Source organism: Cnephaeus nilssonii (genome assembly GCF_951640355.1).
Source record: "Cnephaeus nilssonii genome assembly, chromosome: 17".
NCBI lineage: Eukaryota > Metazoa > Chordata > Mammalia > Chiroptera > Vespertilionidae > Cnephaeus > Cnephaeus nilssonii.
The window spans coordinates 16,499,370-16,520,856 of record NC_137088.1 but is presented as its reverse complement, the minus strand read 5'-3'; the positions used below and the strand labels follow the sequence as shown (position 1 = coordinate 16,520,856).

General features: G+C 36.3%; 1 protein-coding gene across 4 annotated transcripts in view; it reads right to left on the bottom strand.

Moving 5' to 3' along the window:
* Positions 1-21,487, bottom strand: part of SLC4A7 (solute carrier family 4 member 7) — an 89,864-nt gene that overhangs the window by 40,378 nt on the left and 27,999 nt on the right. For 2 of the 4 annotated variants that reach the window (XM_079795422.1, XM_079795423.1), the window contains exons 2-8: positions 16,727-16,808; positions 13,492-13,638; positions 10,453-10,591; positions 10,104-10,264; positions 9,151-9,339; positions 6,590-6,958; positions 382-497 (exon numbers count right to left, since the gene is read on the bottom strand). In XM_079795422.1, coding sequence (XP_079651548.1) covers positions 382-497; positions 6,590-6,958; positions 9,151-9,339; positions 10,104-10,264; positions 10,453-10,591; positions 13,492-13,638; positions 16,727-16,808 — 1,203 coding nt within the window. The remainder of the gene's footprint in view (positions 1-381; positions 498-6,589; positions 6,959-9,150; positions 9,340-10,103; positions 10,265-10,452; positions 10,592-13,491; positions 13,639-16,726; positions 16,809-21,487) is intronic. The other 2 variants (XM_079795420.1, XM_079795421.1) reach the window with 1 other exon arrangement.

Below are 21,487 nucleotides of genomic sequence, written 5' to 3'. Positions count from 1 at the left end.
CAGCCAGAAAAAGGCTGACTTCACTACCATTGCTGTAACATCATTCCCAGAATTAATCTTTCAGATTAATGACTAGAATTCAAAAGGTACTAAAGTTTCATGGTATCTATGGGAAGGTACGGAAGAAAATACCGTATCATTCACATATTCTTTAGTCAGAATTTCTAAAACTAGTAACATATAGTGTTATTCAAGTGCTCCGAGACTGTAACCTTTCTTACAATTTTGGACCTTAAATTAACCTATCCCAAGCATCACAGGCAGGTTTGTAATCACCAGTCTATTAAAAAAATTATTATAATCAATGTTAATAAAGGCTCACTGCTAGCGATTTTCTTAGTAAGAATGATTAGGAAAATGTACAGTGAATGACAGAATTACCTTGCTGAAGTCAACAGTACTATTTTCTCTGCTTCCTCCACCTCCATTACCTTTAATCTCTGCACTTTTACTAGTGTCCAAGTTTCCAGGTGCAGACTGTGGAGAGGCCAAAATACCTGTATTCGAGAATAAATAAATTCCAAATTAGTAAGGAGAAAATTCACTGATTCTGTTCATCTCCTGAAAGTGATGGTTTATTAAAAGCAAATGTGTGCAAGGTAAAAAAAAAAAAAAAAGTGCCAAGTGTTAGTACCAAACCAGCAAGACCAAAATAACCTTTTAAGCAATATTAAAGCTATATATTTTAACATTTTTTAATAATACAATTACAAAAATGGTGACCTTTGCAAAAAGAAAAAGTGAGTAGGTGTGGAACCACAGAAGAGGGAAGACGTGAGTCTGATTACTACTACAAATGTTTAGAGATTACACTTCCAATATAGCTAACATACATGTGAACTGCAGAGGTTAATGATGCCTAACTAAACTTCACATGCTTGCATTAATAACAATATAAGTTTTCTGATAAATCTTAAGTGTAACGCGGGGAAATTTAAGAGCTAGATCAACTAAATGTAGGTTAAATGTACCACAATGTTCCACAATCATAACAGTTTCCTCAATAATTTTCATTTCTGTTGGGTAACATTTATGTGCTGCCAACTGTCATTATTCCTAAAAGAATACCACTTTATAATAGCGATGTTTTTTACAATATAAATACAAAGAGGAAAGGGTGGGGGGTTTTTGTTAATACTCAACCGAGGAAATTTTTTGCCATTTATATTTTTAGAGAGAGTGGAAGGGAGAAGGAGAGACAGAGCGAGAGAGAGCAACATCAATGTGACCAGGGCCAGGGATTGAGCCTGCAACCAGGCACATGCGTTTGACTGGAATCGAACCCGGAACCCTTCCCTCCATGGGAGGACACTCTATCCACTGAGCCAAACCAGCTAGGGCTAAAGAGGAAGGGTTTTTTAATTAAACAGACCTGTGTTGAAATAAGCACTCTGCCACTTTGTAAGCCATGTGACTTTAACTCATGCAACCTCTAAGATGCAGGTAAACTTGTAAAATTAGTTTGTTTGGATTAGAAATGATAGATATCTGATATAATAAAAGCCTAATATGCTAAGTGTCTGGTTGTCCATTCAACCAATCAAAGACTAATATGCTAATGATATGCTAAGGCCGCTCAATCGCTCACTATGACATGCACTGACCACCAGGGGGCAGACGCTCCAACCAGTAGGTTAGCTTGCTGCTGGGGTCCCACCTATTAGGACTGAGTGAGACGGGCCAGAAATGCCCTGGAGCTCTCCCGTGGCCCCTCCCCAGCTGGCCAACCTCCTGCATCCCTCCCCGGCCCCGACTGTGCACTGGTGGGATCCCTCGGTCTGGCCTGCACCCTCTCACAATCCAAGACCCCTCGGGGGATGTCGGAGAGCTGGTTTCAGCCCGATCCCACAGGCCAGGCCGAGGGACCTCACTGGTGCACGAATTCGTGCACTGGGCCTCTAGTATATTCTATAAAATGAGCTTGTTTGAATGACACTAATGTCCCAGCATTAGTATGTTCATTTCAAATGACAGTCAGCAGCAACAATTTCACAACAATAAAATAACCTAACAACACCCTGTAACATGACCAATTGTTACCACTATGACTTTTGCAAAAAGCTCAAATCTCAAAAATTTTAAAATACAATCCAGATTTCTACCATTGGGTATACTTCATCTCAAAACACCTAAAATTTCTAGTTCAAGAATATAAAACACTAAGTATCACAGGAGAAAAGGCACAAGACTTATGACAGATTTTACCACTCACAGGGCAATCTAGTGACCCACAGGAACTCACATCACATATATTTGATACATCTAAGAAAGTTTTCATTTTTCTAGAAGATAACATTCTATTACTAATAACTTAAACTAAGTCATTCGGGTTTACTGTTTAAACTCAATGAGAGAAGACCTTTGTAATATCCACTTCTCTATTAAATAACTAAACTAGGATATCACTGTGGCCCCAAAATCTCAGTATGAAAAAGCATATCCAATCTATTTAGCAATATGCTCATTCTCTGGAAGTGTTAAGATAATTCTGAAATAAATGTTTCCTAAAACTTAACTTATTTTTTTTAGCATTTTAGCTTAGTACAGAAAAGTCATTAAGATTCCTCTTCTTTGACCTTTGTCCCTAAATTTCCAGAAGACAGTCTTTTTATTAAAATACATGCCCAAGAGGGGAAAAAGTTAACTCGTATTTTCAGTAGTTTCCACCAACTCCCACACAATGATGAATATCATTAAGGCCCTGGCAGCAAGTACAACAGAGCATCAATGCATCTATACTTGTAACTACTAAAAATATTCAATCTGTAGATATGTAATCAAAGAGTACATGTGCACAGTTTCCCAGAACAGTCCCAGCAAACACATTGGAGAGAAGAGTGGAATAAGAAGATTATGGGGGAAAGTAAGGATAAGGTAGGAATGGGAAGAAGAAATGATATGGAACTACTTGCTGGTAATGCCAGAAGATGTGACCTGAAGTCTCTTAGCTAACCTGTAAAAACTGCCATGCCAGGTAAGTGCTAGTTTCCCACCATTATCTTCTCTAGGTAGCCTTTCTCAATCTCAGCTAAGCTAAAGCTGTTTTCTCCACCAGTAAAGGAAATCTCCCTGCTCCTGCAATAAATTCTTAGGGCTCAGAATTAAATGAGTAAAGTCCCCAAAGTTCAAACTACCATTAGCATGGATAACTCAGAAGGACAACATTTCTTTGCTTTAAGAAAAATGAAAAAATGTGAGTATGTGTACATATAACATCAATACTGAGATTCAACAATCATACTAGAGAAAGATAAATCAAAGTTATCAAGAGTTTTCTGTCATTAAAAGTTTGCAAGTAGCCGAAACCAGTTTGGCTCAGTGGATAGAGCATCGGCCTGCGGACTCAAGGGTCCCAGGTTCGATTCTGGTCAAGGGCATGTACCTTGGTTGCGGGCACATCCCCAGTAGGGGGTGTGCAAGAGGCAGCTGATCAATGCTTCTCTCTCATGGATGTTTCTAACTCTCTATCCCTCTCTCTTCCTCTCTGTAAAAAATCAATAAAATATATTAAAAAAAAAAAAAAGTTTGCAAGTAGAAGCAGTTGGAGCAATGGTTCACAATGTGAAAAGATTTTGTCCCCCAAGAGGCAATGTCTAACCTTTTGCACTCGGATGTCGAGTGTGACTCGACACGGTTAGCATCGGTAGCAGCTCGAGAAAAAAGCAAGCGAGTTGTCACAGCTAGGGAGTGCTGCTGACAGCTAGTGAAGGAAGGCCAGGGATGCTGCTAAATACCCTACTGTGCACAGCACAGGCCCCCGAAACAAAGAAAGGTCTAGCCCAAAATGTCAACAGTGCCGAGGCTGAGAAACCTTGAGTTAGAACAGTGATTCTCAACTCTTTTCATTTCATGGTACACATAAACTAATTACTAAAATTCTGCAGCACACGAAAAAATATATTTGCTTATCTGACAAAAAAAAAAAAAGAGTAGGTATAACTTTGATTTACTATAAAAAATTATAATAGTTATTACCTACCCTTTTGCTCCAAAGTGACTTTTTAAAAAATCAGGTCCTATACTTGTATAAGGACTTCTGGTACCAAGAATTAACCAATCAGATGCAACCTTACTATTATTATTATGTGATGTGACCAATAAGATACAAACCTATTATATGACCTATATGTTTATGGTTCGAGACCAGGCATTCACACCGGAGAGCTACTGTTGTGTTAGCTGTTGTCATTTATTCATTTGACAATCCAAGGAAAAAAAGATCAGTGCCCCTGACTAAACAGTCAGGTATTGCATGTTTAAAAAATTCTTGTGCCACACTACACCGGTTGAAAATCACTGAGTTAGAAGATAGTTACAAATACTAGAAATGAGTCTACCTCTTTTACATAATTATTCTCTGAAAGAACCACTAATGGGAGACACCACTTTCTGTTCAACTACGGGTATGCACAAAGCATGACCCATGACACAAATATCTATGACATTAGTCTTTCCAAAATTATGCTGAGGCCACCTACTTCCTCCTCTAACATAGCATCAGACTCCAAGAAAACTAAACTATAGTTTCTAGGTGCTTTAAACACCAAAGGTAATTAAACACAGAATAATATATAGCCGCTCCTATTATTTTAATTACATACCTTCTATAGCTATCTTCTTAACATTAATTGTGAGCTTTTTCTTATCTTTAGAAATTCTTTATCTTCCATTCTAATTTCTTTTCCTTTAGAAAGGCTGATAAATCTCCTGGCATACTTACTGCAGAGGAGGAAAAGAACTGTGTTCCTCAATTCTCAGTTAATTGCTCCTTTTATCCGTTAACAGCATGGCCTAGTAAGCTATTGAGACCCTTATGTCACTTCCTCCCTAGATAAAATTTGTAGTCCCTCATTATTAATAACACAGAAGCTGGCAAAAAAAGAAATATTCTGTGTTACTGAGATATTGGTATAAACAAATACAGATTTTGTTCTAGGTAGATCTGAGTTCAAGTCCTTGCTCTGGTCATTTACAATATAATTTTAACATCTCTAAGTCTTAATTTTCTTCATTTGTGAAATAGGAATACTAGCATGAACCTCATCATATCATACAAAGAATTAGAAATATGATATCTGAAAAGCAACTATACCTATGTGTGGAACAAACTATAAAACAATGGTGGCTTTAACTACAATCATAACTGTTATAATTATTTAGCCATAAAACTTCTAATGTTTTTATTTCTAAAAGTATAACACTTTTTGACAACTACAATGAGCTTTCTTTTTTTTTTCCCTTCAAGCCTCACACGAGGATATGTTTATTGACTTTAGAGAGAGAAAAGAGAGAAACATCAATTTGTTTCCTCTCGTACAGGCTCCAACCCGAACCAAACCCACGACCTACGTATGTGCCATGACCCGGAGACTTTTCTGTATATGAGACGATGCTCCAACCAAATGAGCCACCCAGCCAGGGCAGTACAATGAGCTTTTATTAAATGTATTTGGCATGTTTGGATATAGCCAATAAAGAGGGTGTGAGGCTTGCATATAGAGATTTTTAGTCAGGCTACTTACGCTGTCACTTATTAGCTAGTATGATCCAGGGGAAATTATTTAACTTTTCTGAGTTTGAGTTTCTGAAAATGGCTGTAACCACCTAACAAATTTTTATACCAATTAAATAGGCTAATTTAATAACTATAAACTACCATTGAAGTGTTACATATTATCGGTATTATACATAAGTGTGATAATACCATGTGATTAAAAGCAGTAGGTAGTATTTGTACATATCACATTGATACTTGACTGTCAGTAGTCACTAAAGAATACTTCATATGAATTGGGCATAAATGGATGTATCAATGTACATATCATTAACATAAAAGAGCCAAGATTTTCATAATACATAAACCTTAAATAAGTTACAAAACTTTTATCCATTAAGAAATAATTTTTCTAATTCACATACAAAAATATACTCTAGCCACAACTACATAAACACTGGTCTTGAAAAGTTCCAGGTAAATTTGGATTAAAGATAGTTATGACATTAATTAAATAATAGACAACTAAAATCTATTCCAAAATATAATACTAATCTTGAAATAATGATGATTTGAGGCAGTCCTTAGGGAACATCAATCTTCTCAGACAAAATGAGAAAAAGAACATTAGATCCTATTATTGTCAAAAAGGTTAAAACATACTGCATTCTTTGGACAAAAGCACCAAAGGGTAGATAAAAGGCACCTCACCTCATTATCATTCATGTACAATGTGTTATTCACCTTAATGCATAAGAAAAGCCACCATTTTCTAAAAATCATGGCAAATTAAAAGATTATGTATCAAAACTTCTACGTTTTCCTGAACCATTCAAATGTAGGTGGACCTGTAAATTTCAGTGAAAATTTTTGAAAGGGCTTATTAAATTATGTGGTCTTCTTATAACTTAAAATTTTTAATAATGCTATTTTTTTCTAAAATATATTGTAAAGGGGGGGAAAAACCATGCAGAAGTCAAAATAAATTAGAAGCATCATCTACAAATGCTGCTAAAGCTCGGTGCTAAAAGGCATTCCAAGTGCAAGTGACCCAGAGGCAGAAAGCACCACGCAGGGAGGACTGTAAATAGTTGCCTGGAGTTATGTCAACATTTTCCTCATTCTTCTGCTCCTGGCCTTTCGATGCTTCTAAGTCTTCCTCTGGCGGATGAATTACTACTGTGGGAATATCATCACTGGCAGGAGAAACCAGTAGTTCTGGGACCTGCAGCTGACTCTGTTGGGAACTTCTGGAGGTCAGGCGACTGTTGCTAGGGCTAGAAGGAGGGCTGTTTGGAGGGGTGGGCACTGGGGTTGTACACCTCGAGCCTGCAGGGGTTCCAGCTCTCGAAGAAGGGAGAAGATGACTGAGAAGAAGAGATAAAGGTGATTCTCCTCTCAGTGAAAGGTTTGAGGCTGACAGGCCTGTTCGCAAAGAGTGGCGGGAGGCTGAAAGGCCTTCCCCTGAGATAAAACAAATAAATGAAAAATGATGAAGTTCACTGCAGAAGACAAATAGAAACACACACCAAAAAAATCAATTCACACTGTAAATAGCAAGCTTTCCAGACCCAACACTGCAAATCATGCTATCAGGCAATCAGATTTTTAAATGTTAGAAAGTCACTGAAAAATTGTTTAAGCTGTAATTAGTTCCCTGAAGGTGTATCCAAAAAAATAACAACAACAAAAATGTTAATGTAGAAGGTAGTGGACAATATTATTAGTAATTAGAATGTCCAATAGTGGTTTTTTAAAAAAGAACAATATCAATGCAAAGTTGCTGCTTAAATAAATGATAAATATTAAATAAGAACATAATACAAAAATCTAAGAAATAGAACCCAACACAAAACTTACCAGCAGTAATAGCTTATACTACGAAGTATAGCTTCATAAAATTCCATTGTTTTTAGGAAAACAAGAAATGTAACTATCAATCCCATATGATCTAAGTCTAAGTAATCAAAGCTACATGCTCGAAAGATCCCAGAAATATTAAAAATAAAGATTAATCTTCAACCCATAAACAACCAGTGTGTTTAGTTAAAAAATAAAGATACATGCAGGAAAACTGTTAAATTACAATACAAGCAATGAAACAACACAATTCCCTTGTTAAAAAAGAAAACAGCCATTGTCTTATGATTAAAAGAAACGAAATGACAACTGGAGAATAATCTGGAACCACTGCATAAAGATTTCATAGGGTCTCTCTGGGTAAATGAGCCCATTTCATGGAAGTAGAGAATATACAATACATGAAAGATGTACATGAGAGGCAAAATGTGACATACATGGCGTGCTTTTAAATTGAACTTAGGACCATAAAAGAATTATTCTTAAGCTTCCTTAAGTGTACAAAGGCCCAATGTAAAACAGATTAAAAAGACTTTGGGGGGATGGGAGCTGGGTGGGGTAGGTAAAGGAGTGGGGGATGGGAACACTGTAATAGTGTCAACAATAAAAATAAAGTTTAAAAAGAAAGAAAAAAATACTTTTATTTTAGTGGTCAAATGATCAGAAGAAAATGAACTCAAGTATTTTACCCTAAGCTAACAATGGTTACTGTCAACTTTAGATAAATTAAACCCTGTCACCTATGGCTGTTTGCCTGTAGAACACTTAAAAGCCTTATTATTTTAGGGATAGAAAGACATTGTGGCCCATCCTCCACTCCTCTTCACTATAATCCTCCTAAGCCTTGGGTAATAGCAGCAGCTAGAGGAAACAGTGACCCTCATAAGCAACTCTAACCCTCTGCACCTGGGTTTTCAGAGTCGCTGTCATCAGCTCTCTTTGACAGCCAAAATAGAACCCCAGTGATGTAATCCTCCGCTTTAAAAAGAGGAAAGGCAAGGCCTCCATGTGTCCCAGCCTTAAGATAGTGACAAAGGTAAATGGCTAAAACAACAAAACAAAACAAACAAACAAAAAAAAACAATCTCCCCACACCACACATATAACCCCACTGCTAGACCAGGAAGGAGAGTGGAGAGAGGAAATATATAGGTCTGTGGAAGACATCAATTAGGTCATTTCTAACATAAGATAGGATCAATCATAAAAACTTTTCACAAACTGTATAAAGAAAGAGCAGTGAAATCAGGAAACCAACCCCAAAACACTTGTTTATACCCAGAAATAAAGTATATTCAAGAGACAAAAAAAAAAAAAATTAAAAAAAAAATCACTAGCAAAAATCTAATATAGGTAATAAAGTTCAGATCTAAGATTTAGAATTTTAAAAAGATTATACTAAATTTATAGATCATAATCTAAGCCTCTTTAATCAATTATACAAGAATTCTTGAACACAAATAAAAAAGCAGGAAGGAGAAGGAATTCAGGGTTAGATATAGTGATAGTATTTAAATATTACTGATACTTAAGTGTGCCGTATTAATAGAGTGAATGCTTCATTTTTATCTAAATGATTTCTACAGATAATTCTGTCACATTGAAAAAACATTTTAGAAATGAGATCTTAAAAATAAACAAATAACACTATTTTTTTAAAATAACAAAAAAGAAAATGGCCTGTGTAATTATCTGGGGAAAAAATATTTTTCTTTCCCCAAATGCTAATTGTAACATACTAGAATGCTGTTAGAATAGAAGTGTTAGAAAAAATTGGATGCCATAACTTATCTCACCATTCCTTTCAAGCAAGTGAGGATCAGAATGTTTCTTGCCTATATCTGCAAAAGATCGCACAAGGGGAATCCGACTGGTGAATCTTTTCTCATTCTGATGATGATGTCTCTTCAGAAGAGCTTCTCTGACATTCTCTCTAATGGACTCATCCAACTGGCCAGAGGCTATCATGTTGTCCAATACCAAATCTATTCGAAGAAAAAATAAACAAAGAAATAAATAAACTAACACTTGAATGATTATAGCATGGAATAAACTGTAAGTGAAACTGTACTAAGAAAATGATATTCTTACATAGCTCTGGAAAGCATTATTCTTTTCTTGTACTATATAATGTATGCATCAAGATAAATATGAACATTATCCAATAAAAATGAACAAATTACATAAAGAGCCTTATTTTAATAAGTACTATTATTTATAAAAAAGCCACTGTTACACACTAATAGCCTCCCTATAGTTGAAAGTGCTTTCCTGGTAAGAATATAATAAATTCTATTAAACTGAATATTCAATAATATTGGCTTCCTAAGAAGTGAAGGTATTTAATTGTGTCGCCTCATACTTTTCCCCAAAACTGTAGATGAATATTTTAACTCATTCATTTAATCATTTAACTATTTACTGAGTACCTATTATATGTTGGAAATACAGCAGTCAGCTAAACAGATTAAGTTTTTGCTCTCACTCTTCCAGAGGTATAGCAACAATGAGCAAATAGATAAAATATCATGAAGTAATAAGTTCTAGGAAGATGAATATATTAGTCTATAAGGAGGGTGTAGGGGATGGGGAGATGGATGGTGATGCCATTTTATAAATTACTGTGGTGACTGAACTATTTTTAATTTGGATGGCTATAGCAAGGCCTAAAAATTTTACTTTATTTCCCTTATTTAAGAACCTCTCATTTCAGTAGAACTTAAATATAAAAGCATCAATTTGCTATAACCTGCTATTTCATCTAGAGTGCCTGCTCGCATATCCAGCATGACTGTTCCATTTAGGATGCAACTTCTTAGTTCAAAAAGACTGTGCAAAGAGAGAGTTGCCACATAGGGTTTACTCCACCGGTCACCACCATCTTCAACATCCTCTTCAAATTTCAGCCATCTGAAATGGATAATATATAAAAATATTTTTAAATAATAATAATTTCATTGGTCTATTTTAATATGATAAACGTAAACTTGTTCTTTTAAAGAGAAACACATTTCTACAAATAAGGCTAATGGTCTACAATATCTATTAGTCACAAGTTATCTTTGCAGTTCCTCTTACGGAGACCTAGTGCTGCTTACCTGGCAGTTTCTTTCCATTCGTACTCTTCGCCATCTCTGTAGTACAGCTCGTCCATCTCCGTGAAGAGGTCATGCGGAATGTGCTCCTCATCGTCATCCTCAGTCCCGAGGATGAACTGAACCCTCTGGGACGGTGTGTCTTAACGAAATAAGAATTGAAATACATTCAATACTGTTCTCCATTCAAAGATTAAATTAAGTTTTGAAAGGGAAATCCTTTGGTTATAAATAAATGTGCTCAAAAAAAAAAAAGAGTACACAGAAAGATCACATCACAGATGAAAAAGAAAAATTATGTTAAAAATAACAGGACGAATCTTGTAACTAACTGATGTAAAAACAAATTAATTAATGTAAAAACAAACAAATGAAAATAAGCAACATCTAAAGCCATGGAAAATACTATGCTCAAAGACAGGACTTTCCCCTCACTAAAAATATGTGGAAATGTTAAATAAAATAGAACATTAAAAAATATGTAATTTATATGTAGCTAAGTTCAAGAGTGAAAAAAAGAAAATTTCCAAGTTCCAAAAAACATGAGAAAACCCAAACTATGGGTATATAGAAACCAACTTTTCCTACTATCATGGAGAAGCCAAACTCTGTCAGCTGAGGTTAGGGAGGCAGGTCAGTCATGATAAGAAACAAATACCCCATGCATGGCATCCGAATTTAAACTAACTATGCGGTATGGTATCTCCAAACAGAGAAATGTGCATAAATTCTAGTCTAGGACAGTTGAAACAAACTATCAAACAACAATAAGCAATAATTAAAAACAAATTCAAATTCTGCTGAACATAAGAGATAACCTCAAATTCAAAATATACACTGAAGTAAACAAACGTTCATGCACCTGTAGATGCAATAAACAGGTATCAGAACAGGTTAAAGAGTAAATTAGAGGGAATTATTAAAGAAAAAGGCAGATCTGAGGAAATCAGACAGAATGCATCAATGACAAATAAGATGAAAAACACAAAAGGTTAAGAGATGCAGAGAACAAAATAAGAAAGTTGAACAGAAAAAACTCCAGAAAGAGGGCAATATAAGGCAAACATAGAGCTCATCTAACTTGCTTATCCTCTCTCAGAGCTCAGAGACCTGTGCTGCCTGTTGCCCAATGTCTAAAAATTACCATTTCGTATAGTTTACCCATTTTGCTATTTAAAATGGGAGGGCAAATCGAATTAGTCCTGTTATTCCATCATGTCAGAAGCCAAAGTCCTCTATAATCTCTTTTTAAAGAGTGGGGAAAAGAATGAAGGGACTTCATTCATAGCAATTTCTAGGATACATATTGGCAGTTGAAACCAAAATAAACCAACCTCAGCAGCATAAAACTTTTCTAGGGATAGTTATTCCATTAAAAAGTCATAAATATGACCTACGCCAAATTTATTTTCAAGCCACTGAATTTAGACTTCAAATATCATAACTTAGCTTGAACCATCAAATCACCCACCCAAGTGAACAGATAAACATTACTCATAGTTAAGTCAATAGCATTTCTATAAAAATATTGTGTGCCTTTTTATTCAGTATGAATTACAGACACATACTGATCCACTCACAGAACAGCCTAAGATATCCTAAACTGGACGAATACATGACATGGAACAGCAAAATACTTCTAAATTGCTTTACATCATCAAAGTTCACTAGTGATCTTTTTCCTTTGCTAGCTATGTTACCTTTGTTAGCTATATGACCATTTAAATATTTTATTAGTATCTTTTAATGCAGGCTGTTAAGCCCACCTTTTTGCCTCTCTAAGCTGAAGTTTCTCCATCTATACAATGAAAACAATAATACCCATCTCTTAAAAAATACAGAGAACAGTAAATAAAAAAGTGTATGTTAAGGGCTTGGTGCAATGCTTAGCACAGAACTGGCACTTAATATTACTAGGCCATCAGTATTTTCTTTCTCATGTTCATACTGTAGCTGTATTATACACATTAATTCTTTCCCTCTTCACAAAAATGTTCCTTTACTATAGCACTCAAGTGTCGATAGGGATGCAACTCACAGAGATTTGCTGGAAGGCACACACACTAGTGTAAAGAGGGACATGTGGGCCCATGTTGTCCTAAAAAACCACTACCAACTAAGTGTAACTGACCATTCCCACCTCTCAGGACCACTTAAATAAACAATATTTATTATCAGATAACACTCTCTTTCCTCTACTATATGCCTTTTTCTTCTGATTTTCTCTGTCTATTGGTACTTCTATGTTTCTCTACTTGCAAACAAAAACCCCATCCTTCCTTAAACAATATTATCAAATCAGAGCACTCTTTTTTGCTTAAATAATCAAGTAATCCAGCTTAGTAAATAAGATCTTCTGGCCAAAATGTTTAAAAATTAAATAAAATATTCAATTTCTTTCAGGAGCCTGAAAATTCCAGATATTTGGTCATTGCTCATGTAAATAATAAAATATATAATAGAAAAAGATAAATAAGACCCTACTAAATTGAAGTGTGAGTGCCAAAAATCAACTTTCACAATTCCAAGGCTGGAATACAATGAAAACAAAGCCCCCTACTTTTCGAATTTACCCCAAGTAGACCTTAACCTATAAACTAAATACACTGAGTGGCCAGATTATTATGATCTCTGAACACATAATAATCTGGGCACTCAGTGTGTGTGTGTGTGTGTGTGTGTGTGTATTAGAGGCCCAGTGCATGAATTCATGCATGGGTGGGGTCCAGCCAGCCTGGCCAGAGGGAGGGGACATGGGCGGTTGGCCAGCCTGCCTGCTGGTCGAACTCCTGGTCGAGGAAACAATTTGCATATTAGCCTTTTATTATATAGGATATACACTGAGTGGCCAGATTATTATGCGTTCAGAGGTCATAATAATCTGGCCACTCAGTGTATTTTTCTTGTAGAAAATAATATTCTTACTTCAATTAATATCCTTCAATGCATATAATGTGTCCAAATTATTGCAGACATACAATTTTTAAAAGAAAACATTCAATTAAAAAAAAATCTTTTCAGGAAAGAACTGTTTTCTTTTACCATAAGAAGGAGATTCCCGTCCATCTTCTTTATCTGACTCTTTATCTTTTCTTCTCCGGTGGTGATGCTTGTGTCCACGATGCTTATGACGTCGACGACTCTCTTTACTAAATGGGACGTGAACACCAATATATACAGCTCGGTGACCTAGCAAATGGTTCAAAAACATATTACTGGTTTTTTAAGAAAAAAAGTGATATGCACAAAAGTATACCAAATTTACTATGCTAGAAGAGAATTACATAGAAGTTCACATAATTTAAAAAGCTAGTCTCCTGTTCTCTTATTTTACATCGGCATAGTGCTGCTTTTTGCTTTCACATACCAAAAATCATATAAACAATATGCTGAAATATGAAATGTCATTCCTTTCCTAACAAATTCCATAAGATGGTCAGAAAATAAATACCTCAAGAAATTCAAGATCTCATCTTTAGAGTCAATCCTGATTATTCATGAATTCTGTATCTGCAAATCTTCCAATTCGATAAAATTTATTTGTAACCCCAAACTGATGGAGAGTTCACAGTCATTTACAAACATGCACAGAGCAGCAAAAAAACTGACTTGCCCGACACTCGTCCCAGCTAAGGCTGAAAAAAGGTGACACTCTGACTTGTTTTGGTTGCCAATATGTTAATGTCAATAAAGTAAATAATCACCTTTTAAATAAAAAGATACCAGACCTACAGCAACGTATTATGCTGAAATACATAAATAAAACTGGTTAGCCCTAGTTGGTTTTGCTCAGTGGATAGAGTGTCAGCCTGTGGACTGAAGAGTCCCAGGTTCGATTCCAGCCAAGGGCATATGCCTGGGTCCCGGGTTTGATCCCCAGTAGGGGGAATACAGGAGGCAACCAATCAGTGATTCTCTCTCATCATTGATTGATGTTTCTATCTCTCCCTCTCTCATCCTCTCTGAAATCAATAAAAACATATAAACAAACATCTCCCAGTACCCATTACTCTACCTAGTTTTTGGTAAGTACTAAAGAACTATAGAAATCAAATATCAATTATTTGAAAACATTTCACCAGAAAATCCCAAACTTAAAAACCAATTATAAAGTGCTTCTTTTTGGAATGATGGGGAACTTCTGGAATTAGAAAGTTGTGATGGTTGCACAACATAGTGAATATACTAAAAAAATAATGAATTATCTACTTGAAAATGTGAATCTTGAGTGAATTATAGCTCAAGAAAAGTGGGGGAAAAAAGCCCACAACTATAACAAAAATCAGTAATCTTACAATTTTATCTTAGTGAAACTATCTTCTTCTGAATACCAAAGAAAAGTGGAAATTAAAGCATCAGATTCTCATTGCTATGCACTGGGAATTACAAAGTTGTTACCCCAGTTAGTACTAACGGGTTTTTGTAAACAAGCCTTGATGCACCAAGTCAAAAATAAATTTTATGAGTTAGCAATTTAGAAATAAATGATTTATTTATGAGTTTGCAATTTAGATAAAATAAAAACATGCTAGAATCCAAAGATTGAAAGCTAAAGTTTTATGATATGTTTTTGTTTTTATTATTGCCCCCCGAGTAGTCTGTTACAATTTTCTTTCTGTTTTCTTTCACCCTTACTTCTCATCAAAGCCCTATTTAGTCAAACTCTGAGATAAACTTAATCTCTCCCTCAAACTTGATACTGAAATTTAAATATATACAAAGTTAAGGGTCCTTGGGGTAACCAAAGGAGGCCAAGGAACACAGTAAAATGCCTCTCTTCATATTCTAGGTCACAAATATTTGAGGTGTGACATTAAATGGTAAATGATGGGTTAAATGTATCATCATACATTTAAATTAGTAACATTACTGCTAAAAAATCTTAATGTCTGTAGTCCCTGTAATTCACAGAATCTAACCATAACCGTCTAGGTAACAGGTTCTTTCTAGAAGCCCTAGTAAGTCTAGACTTTAAAATTTGAATTTAAGAGACAGGGTGTTTTTTCCATTTCAGAAGGTAAATGTGGAGAACACTTGTGTCTCTTTCCATGTCCTTAATGACCCCAAATGACACCAGTTTTCACAGAAGAGTTTAACTTAACAATGTGTCCTCAAAAAGACCCAAAGATAAGTCTACCAAAACATTTGCCATGAACACCACCTTAACTAAGTGTTCAAGGTTAACATCACCAACAAGAAGTCATGTTGATATCCTATGTCCACAGATATAATACACTGAGAAGAGTTCATCACTTCTGTGGTATGTTCCCCAAACATCTGTAATCTTGGTCTATTTATATGATAACATTAGACAAACCCAAACTTCCATACATTCTACAAAGTATCTAACCACTACTCTCCAAAAGAGTCAAGGTCATGGAAGATGGAGAACTGTTACAGATTAGATGAGACTAAGGAGACACAACAGCTAAATGTATTATTGGATCCTAAACTGTTCAAATGGATCCTGGGACAGAAAGATGACATCAGTGGAACAACTGGTGAAATCTGAATAAAATCTGTAATTTAGTTAATAGACTTATACCAGTGTTAATTCTTTCATTCTCATAAACTTGTTCTGGTTACGTAAAATGTTAACAGAAAAAGCTGGGCGAAGGGTACACAGGAACACTCTGTACTATCTTTGCAACTCTTCCGTAAATCTAAATTTATTTCAAAAGAAAATTCTAAAAAAAGGAAAGAAACCACTTCTTTCTGCTTGGGGAAGAAAGATTGGCAAATAATTCATTTGCTCCACAATTCTACGCTGAGGTTATTATAGCATTTTAAAAAGCTGATGTAACAGACCTATAAAATGAACATTTAGATGACAACTAGTGATGATTGTGGCTTTTATTAGGCTGGTACTCTAGTTTGCTCTTAATACAAATTACCCATCCTGCTAGAAATGAAAAAAAAAAAAAATAGAAGTATTAACTGATTTTGTAACTGGCATTTCAGTTTTCCAAGTTAAATAATGGTAACCATTAATGAAGTTTGTGTTATATAATCTATGTTATGCCAATACTTTCAACAAAGAGTATATAACCATGGAATGTTCTATTTGCAGACATAGGTAGCGTTTACATGAGTGTTTGCTGTATTAATCTTTAAATTATATTAAGAAAATATAATTGAACACCCCTCTCAATGTATGCTCTACCTCACAACAACAACAACAACAAATACTTCAACAAATAGTAGGTAAAACCCAAAGGACACTAACATTCGTTAGTAATTTATCCTGCTAAGCGTAAGTGTTTGTAAACAACCTTACTTTCTAGTTCTTCTTTTTCAAACTTGGTGTTCACAGTTGAGCTGGTTTTGCCAAGATCCACAACAGCTTCTTCATCAGGACCCTAAAAAGAAATTATTTTCATTGGCTCATGAATCAATATATAGTGAGGACCTACTATTGGGTGCATTGTAGGAGATAGCCAAAAAGTATGTAAGACTGCCTTCCTATCAAAGGACTGAATTCTTATTACAGCTAAGTTCATTCTTTGTAAAGTGTGCTTATAGGCTTTTCTTTGTAATCCACAGAAGACCATTCAAAAATCTCATGATAAGAACTGAGACAACAAAGATTTTTTAATTGGTATTCTATGGAAGTTACTAAGTAACTGGTATATATATTCGCTTCCACAGAAAGACCCTCCTGATCAGAAATTAAAGAAAGTCTGGGGTGAGAGGGACCCTTAGATATCAATACAGAATGCTTTATTTTTTGTTCTTTGCACTTTGGCCCTATGTTTAAAGGGAAACACTTAACTGAGCTATAATAGACTGGATTATAGTTAAACATAAAATTGTCAAAAAACATGTCTATAGACTTAGCATGTAGTACCACTGACAAATTAACCAAGAGCCAATCAAAGTTATAAGCACTTTTTATTGATACAACGGAAAAACCAGGCCAAAATTAAATACGCTAGGACAGTGGTCGGCAAACCGCAGCTCGCGAGCCACATGCGGCTCTTTGGCCCCTTGAGTGTGGCTCTTCCACAAAATACCACGGCCTGGGCGAGTCTATTTTGAAGAAGTGGTATTAGAAGAAGTTTAAAAAATTTGGCTATCAAAAGAAATTTCAATCGTTGTACTGTTGATATTTGGCTCTGTTGACTAATGAGTTTGCCAACCACTGTCCTAGACTTTCCCAAGGAACTGGCAGTGGTCGGCAAACTCATTAGTCAACAGAGCCAAATATCAACGGTACAACGATTGAAATTTCTTTTGAGAGCCAAATTTTTTAAACTTAAACTTCTTCTAACGCCACTTCTTCAAAACAGACTCACCCAGGCCGTGGTATTTTGTGGAAGAGCCACACTCAAGGGGCCAAAGAGCCGCATGTGGCTCACGAGCCGCGGTTTGCTGACCACGGCCCTAGGACATTCTAGCTTTACACTTGTGAAAGTCTACCTTCATAATTTTGTTCCCTTCTCCAGCTCAACAAAGACTAAATATATTTATTATAAAATATTGTATAGATTATTTTTAAAATAATAAAATTTCAGGTTTAACTTCCCTTCCCAACTTCTAACTTAACTTTCAAAGGAGCATTATAATCACCAGTAACTATTACGTAATTATTATACAGAAGATTCTGTGCCACAGATAGAGACAGATGCACAAATTCCCTTCCCTCAAGGTCTTCGACTTCAGCTATAGTTCATTCTGGACCCTTGCCCAGCATGGGTCTGCTGGAGCCAGGCAAGGAAAAATTCAACTGGCTGACCTTTAACCCTGCAGGTTATGAAGCCCAAACCTCCTCCACATGGTGTCCCAACACATGCACCCAGACTAGGTGGGCAAGGCTGACAAGGAGGACACCTGACCACTGCCAGTTACTTGGGAAAGTCTAGTCCATTTTATGTGACAAAGACTAGAGGGCAGTGTCCCAGAAGCAGAGAACAGGGGACAATGACTGGGAGACATACTGGAGGAGGACATCCACGCTTTTAAAAGATACACAAAGGTTCTGAGGAAGGGCTGGCTGATATTATACAGGCCAATGTGAACTTCCCGGGTGGCATGGATCAACACACGAAGTTTGTGCTGGGTGTGCAGTACACAGAGGACCCCAGAATGTGGAACCTCATTCAGCAAGCCATTCCCACCAGAGAGGCCCCGTCCCATAACACCTCTGTCAAAGAATCACAGCGAGGATGAATGCAGGAAAAGGATGGTCCGGGAAGAGGCTGAAGAACTAGAAATGAGTTGCAAGGGGCTGGGGCTAGGGAGGGAGTAGAGGACCTGAAACCAGTCATTCACAGTGGGCAAAGGATGGGCAACAGGAAATGGGCAGGGCAATGTTCTGGCTCAGATGGAAGCAAAGCCCAATAAACCTTCCAAAGCAGGAAAGGGAAAAAATAGCTCTCAAGAAGGGAAAGAAATAGTCTAATTTTTTTCTCTTAGAAGGTCCTTATGCTTCTATTGGTGCTTTAGAAGGCAACAGAGACGACTGGAGATGAGAGAATTAAATAATATTAACATTGATTACAACACTGTTAATTCTCCAATGAACACCATTCTTCTAGAATGAAGCTACTTTTTCGCCCATCCAATTATAGTATTTCTTTAATTTAGCAAGACAAACTTTCAACCATTCCCATTTTCTTTGTGGTTCCTCTTATTGTCCAGCATCTCCTTAGCACTTAGAAGAGACTAAAGTAATACATAGCATAGTCAGCTTCTTACCACTCTCAATGTCCATACACAATCAGTTTGTTTTAGAAAGAATCAAACAGGAGGCTGAGTAAATGATCTTTTAAGGTCTCTTCCAACTTTGGGTCTAAAGTATTGTACTTTTGTGTATAGCTTTTTTTCAGTGTATACAAACTAGATTCATATACAATTGTTCCTTGTTATCTAAACTCTCAGTATCCATTCTCCTATCTTTAAACTCAGGAACTGAATCATTCTGATTACTTTAAATAAATTCCCTGCTATCCAAACTCTCACTATTTGCTACCCGAAACTCAGAACCAGACTCAGTATATTAGGGAATGCAAATCTCTTGATATCCACACTTACTTTTTGAAGGTTACATATCCAAACTATAGAATCAAATACATTTGGATATCAAGTGGTACTTGTGTATGACTCAAAAGGATTGGTACTCAATATAGGAAACGCAGAGAAGGAAAAGGACTTGCTATGGCTCCATGGAAGTAGGAAGCAGACTGTGTAGACCATGTGACATTTTCATATAAAGACAGTTATGTGGGTTAATCAGATTGCCTTATAGCAATCCTATGTCCTTAGGAAGGAGGAAAGGCTAGGACAGAAAACAAAAAACCCACAGAAAAGTACAAGAATGGATAATTAATAATTACCATTGACTAAGTGTGTCATACTCTAAAAACTTTCCTTAGCGTCCCTCCAATGACGTGATACCATTTAGCCCCTTAACATGCACAGGTACAAAAGGTCAGAGGTTGTATTGTCCCAAGAGGCAGCATGCTGTGTATTTTAAAAGGGATTAACTGCTCCCATTCTAAATTTTCACGCAAGAACAATTGCCAAGATAGGATGCAAAACAATGTACTTAATCTCTCACCCCTAAACAACAACAAAACCTCTTATTTCTGTGCAGATATATTTACAGGCTTAGATGTACAGACAACACTGATCAGTTAACACTCAAAAATAGCTTAAATTGAGTCATCTCACAATATTTACATATTTACAACAAACACTCTAAACATCTATCATTAAAAAAAATACTTCCAATACATATAAGAAGTGGAATGTTAAAATAAAAAGGAAACACATCCTCTCATGGTCTTCCAGCCTGCTCCCACTAGACACTGTCTGTAAAGCCTTAAGTAAGTCATTCAACTGAAAGCCAAGTGAGAATACCACTATACTGTTATTCGGTTTTCAATGAGAATGTTTCCATGGGTAACTTGCAGAACAAACAAAATTGGACCAGGAGAAAATATCTCCATTCTAAGTGAAATAAGCCAAACAGAGAAAGACAAGTACCATATGATTTCACTCATGTGTGGAATTTAATGAACTGAACTACCAAGCAAAATAGAGACAGACTCCTAGAGAGCAGGCAGATAGCTCTGGTAGGGGTTGGAGGTGGGGAAATTTTCAAAAAGAGAGAGAATTCATGGACATGGATAAAAGTGTGGTGATTACAGGCAGGGGGTGGAGGTAGAAGAGGGCATAGAAGGGATAAATGAAAAAGGAAAAAATAAAATGAAAAATTATATATATGTGTACACACACACACACACACACACACACACACACACACACACATACTGAGTGGCCAGATTATTATGATCTCTGAACGCATAATAATCTGGCCACTCAGTGTATATCCTATATAATAAAAGGCTAATAAGTAAATTGTCCCCTCGACCAGGAGTTCAACCAGCAGGCAGGCCGGCCAACCGCCATGTCCCCTCCCCGTGGCCAGGCTGGCCGGACCCCACCCTTGCACAAATTCATGCACCGGGTCTCTAATACACACACACACACACACACACACACACACACACACACACACACACACAGTGGCAAGATTATTATGCGTTCAGAGATCATAATAATCTGGCCACTCAGTGTATATAAAATTTTAGCCCTAGCCGGCTTGGCTCAGTAGCTAGAGCATCAGCCTGCAGACTGAAGGGTCCCAGGTTCAATTCCAGTCAAGGGCACATGCCAGGGTTGGGGCTCGATCCCCAGTGCGGGGTGTGCAGGAGGCAGTCAATCAGTGATTCTCTCTCATCATTGATGTTTCTATCTCTCTCTCCCTCTCCTTTCCTATCTGAAATTTAAAAAAAAAAAATTTACAACACTGTAAAAAAGGGGGAAGGGGAGAAGCATCTGCATTTCTCCCTTCTCTTAAGCGTTTTACCCCGCTCTTCCATGACTGTCAAATATGAATCAGAAAGGCAGTCTGCTATAAATGCAAATACTAAGTAGGCCACACAAATTGGTTATCTTGACATTTTACAAGTAATTCAACAAAGCATGCAGGATGCATAACACTTTATATTGAAGATCTCTTAGAATGAAACCA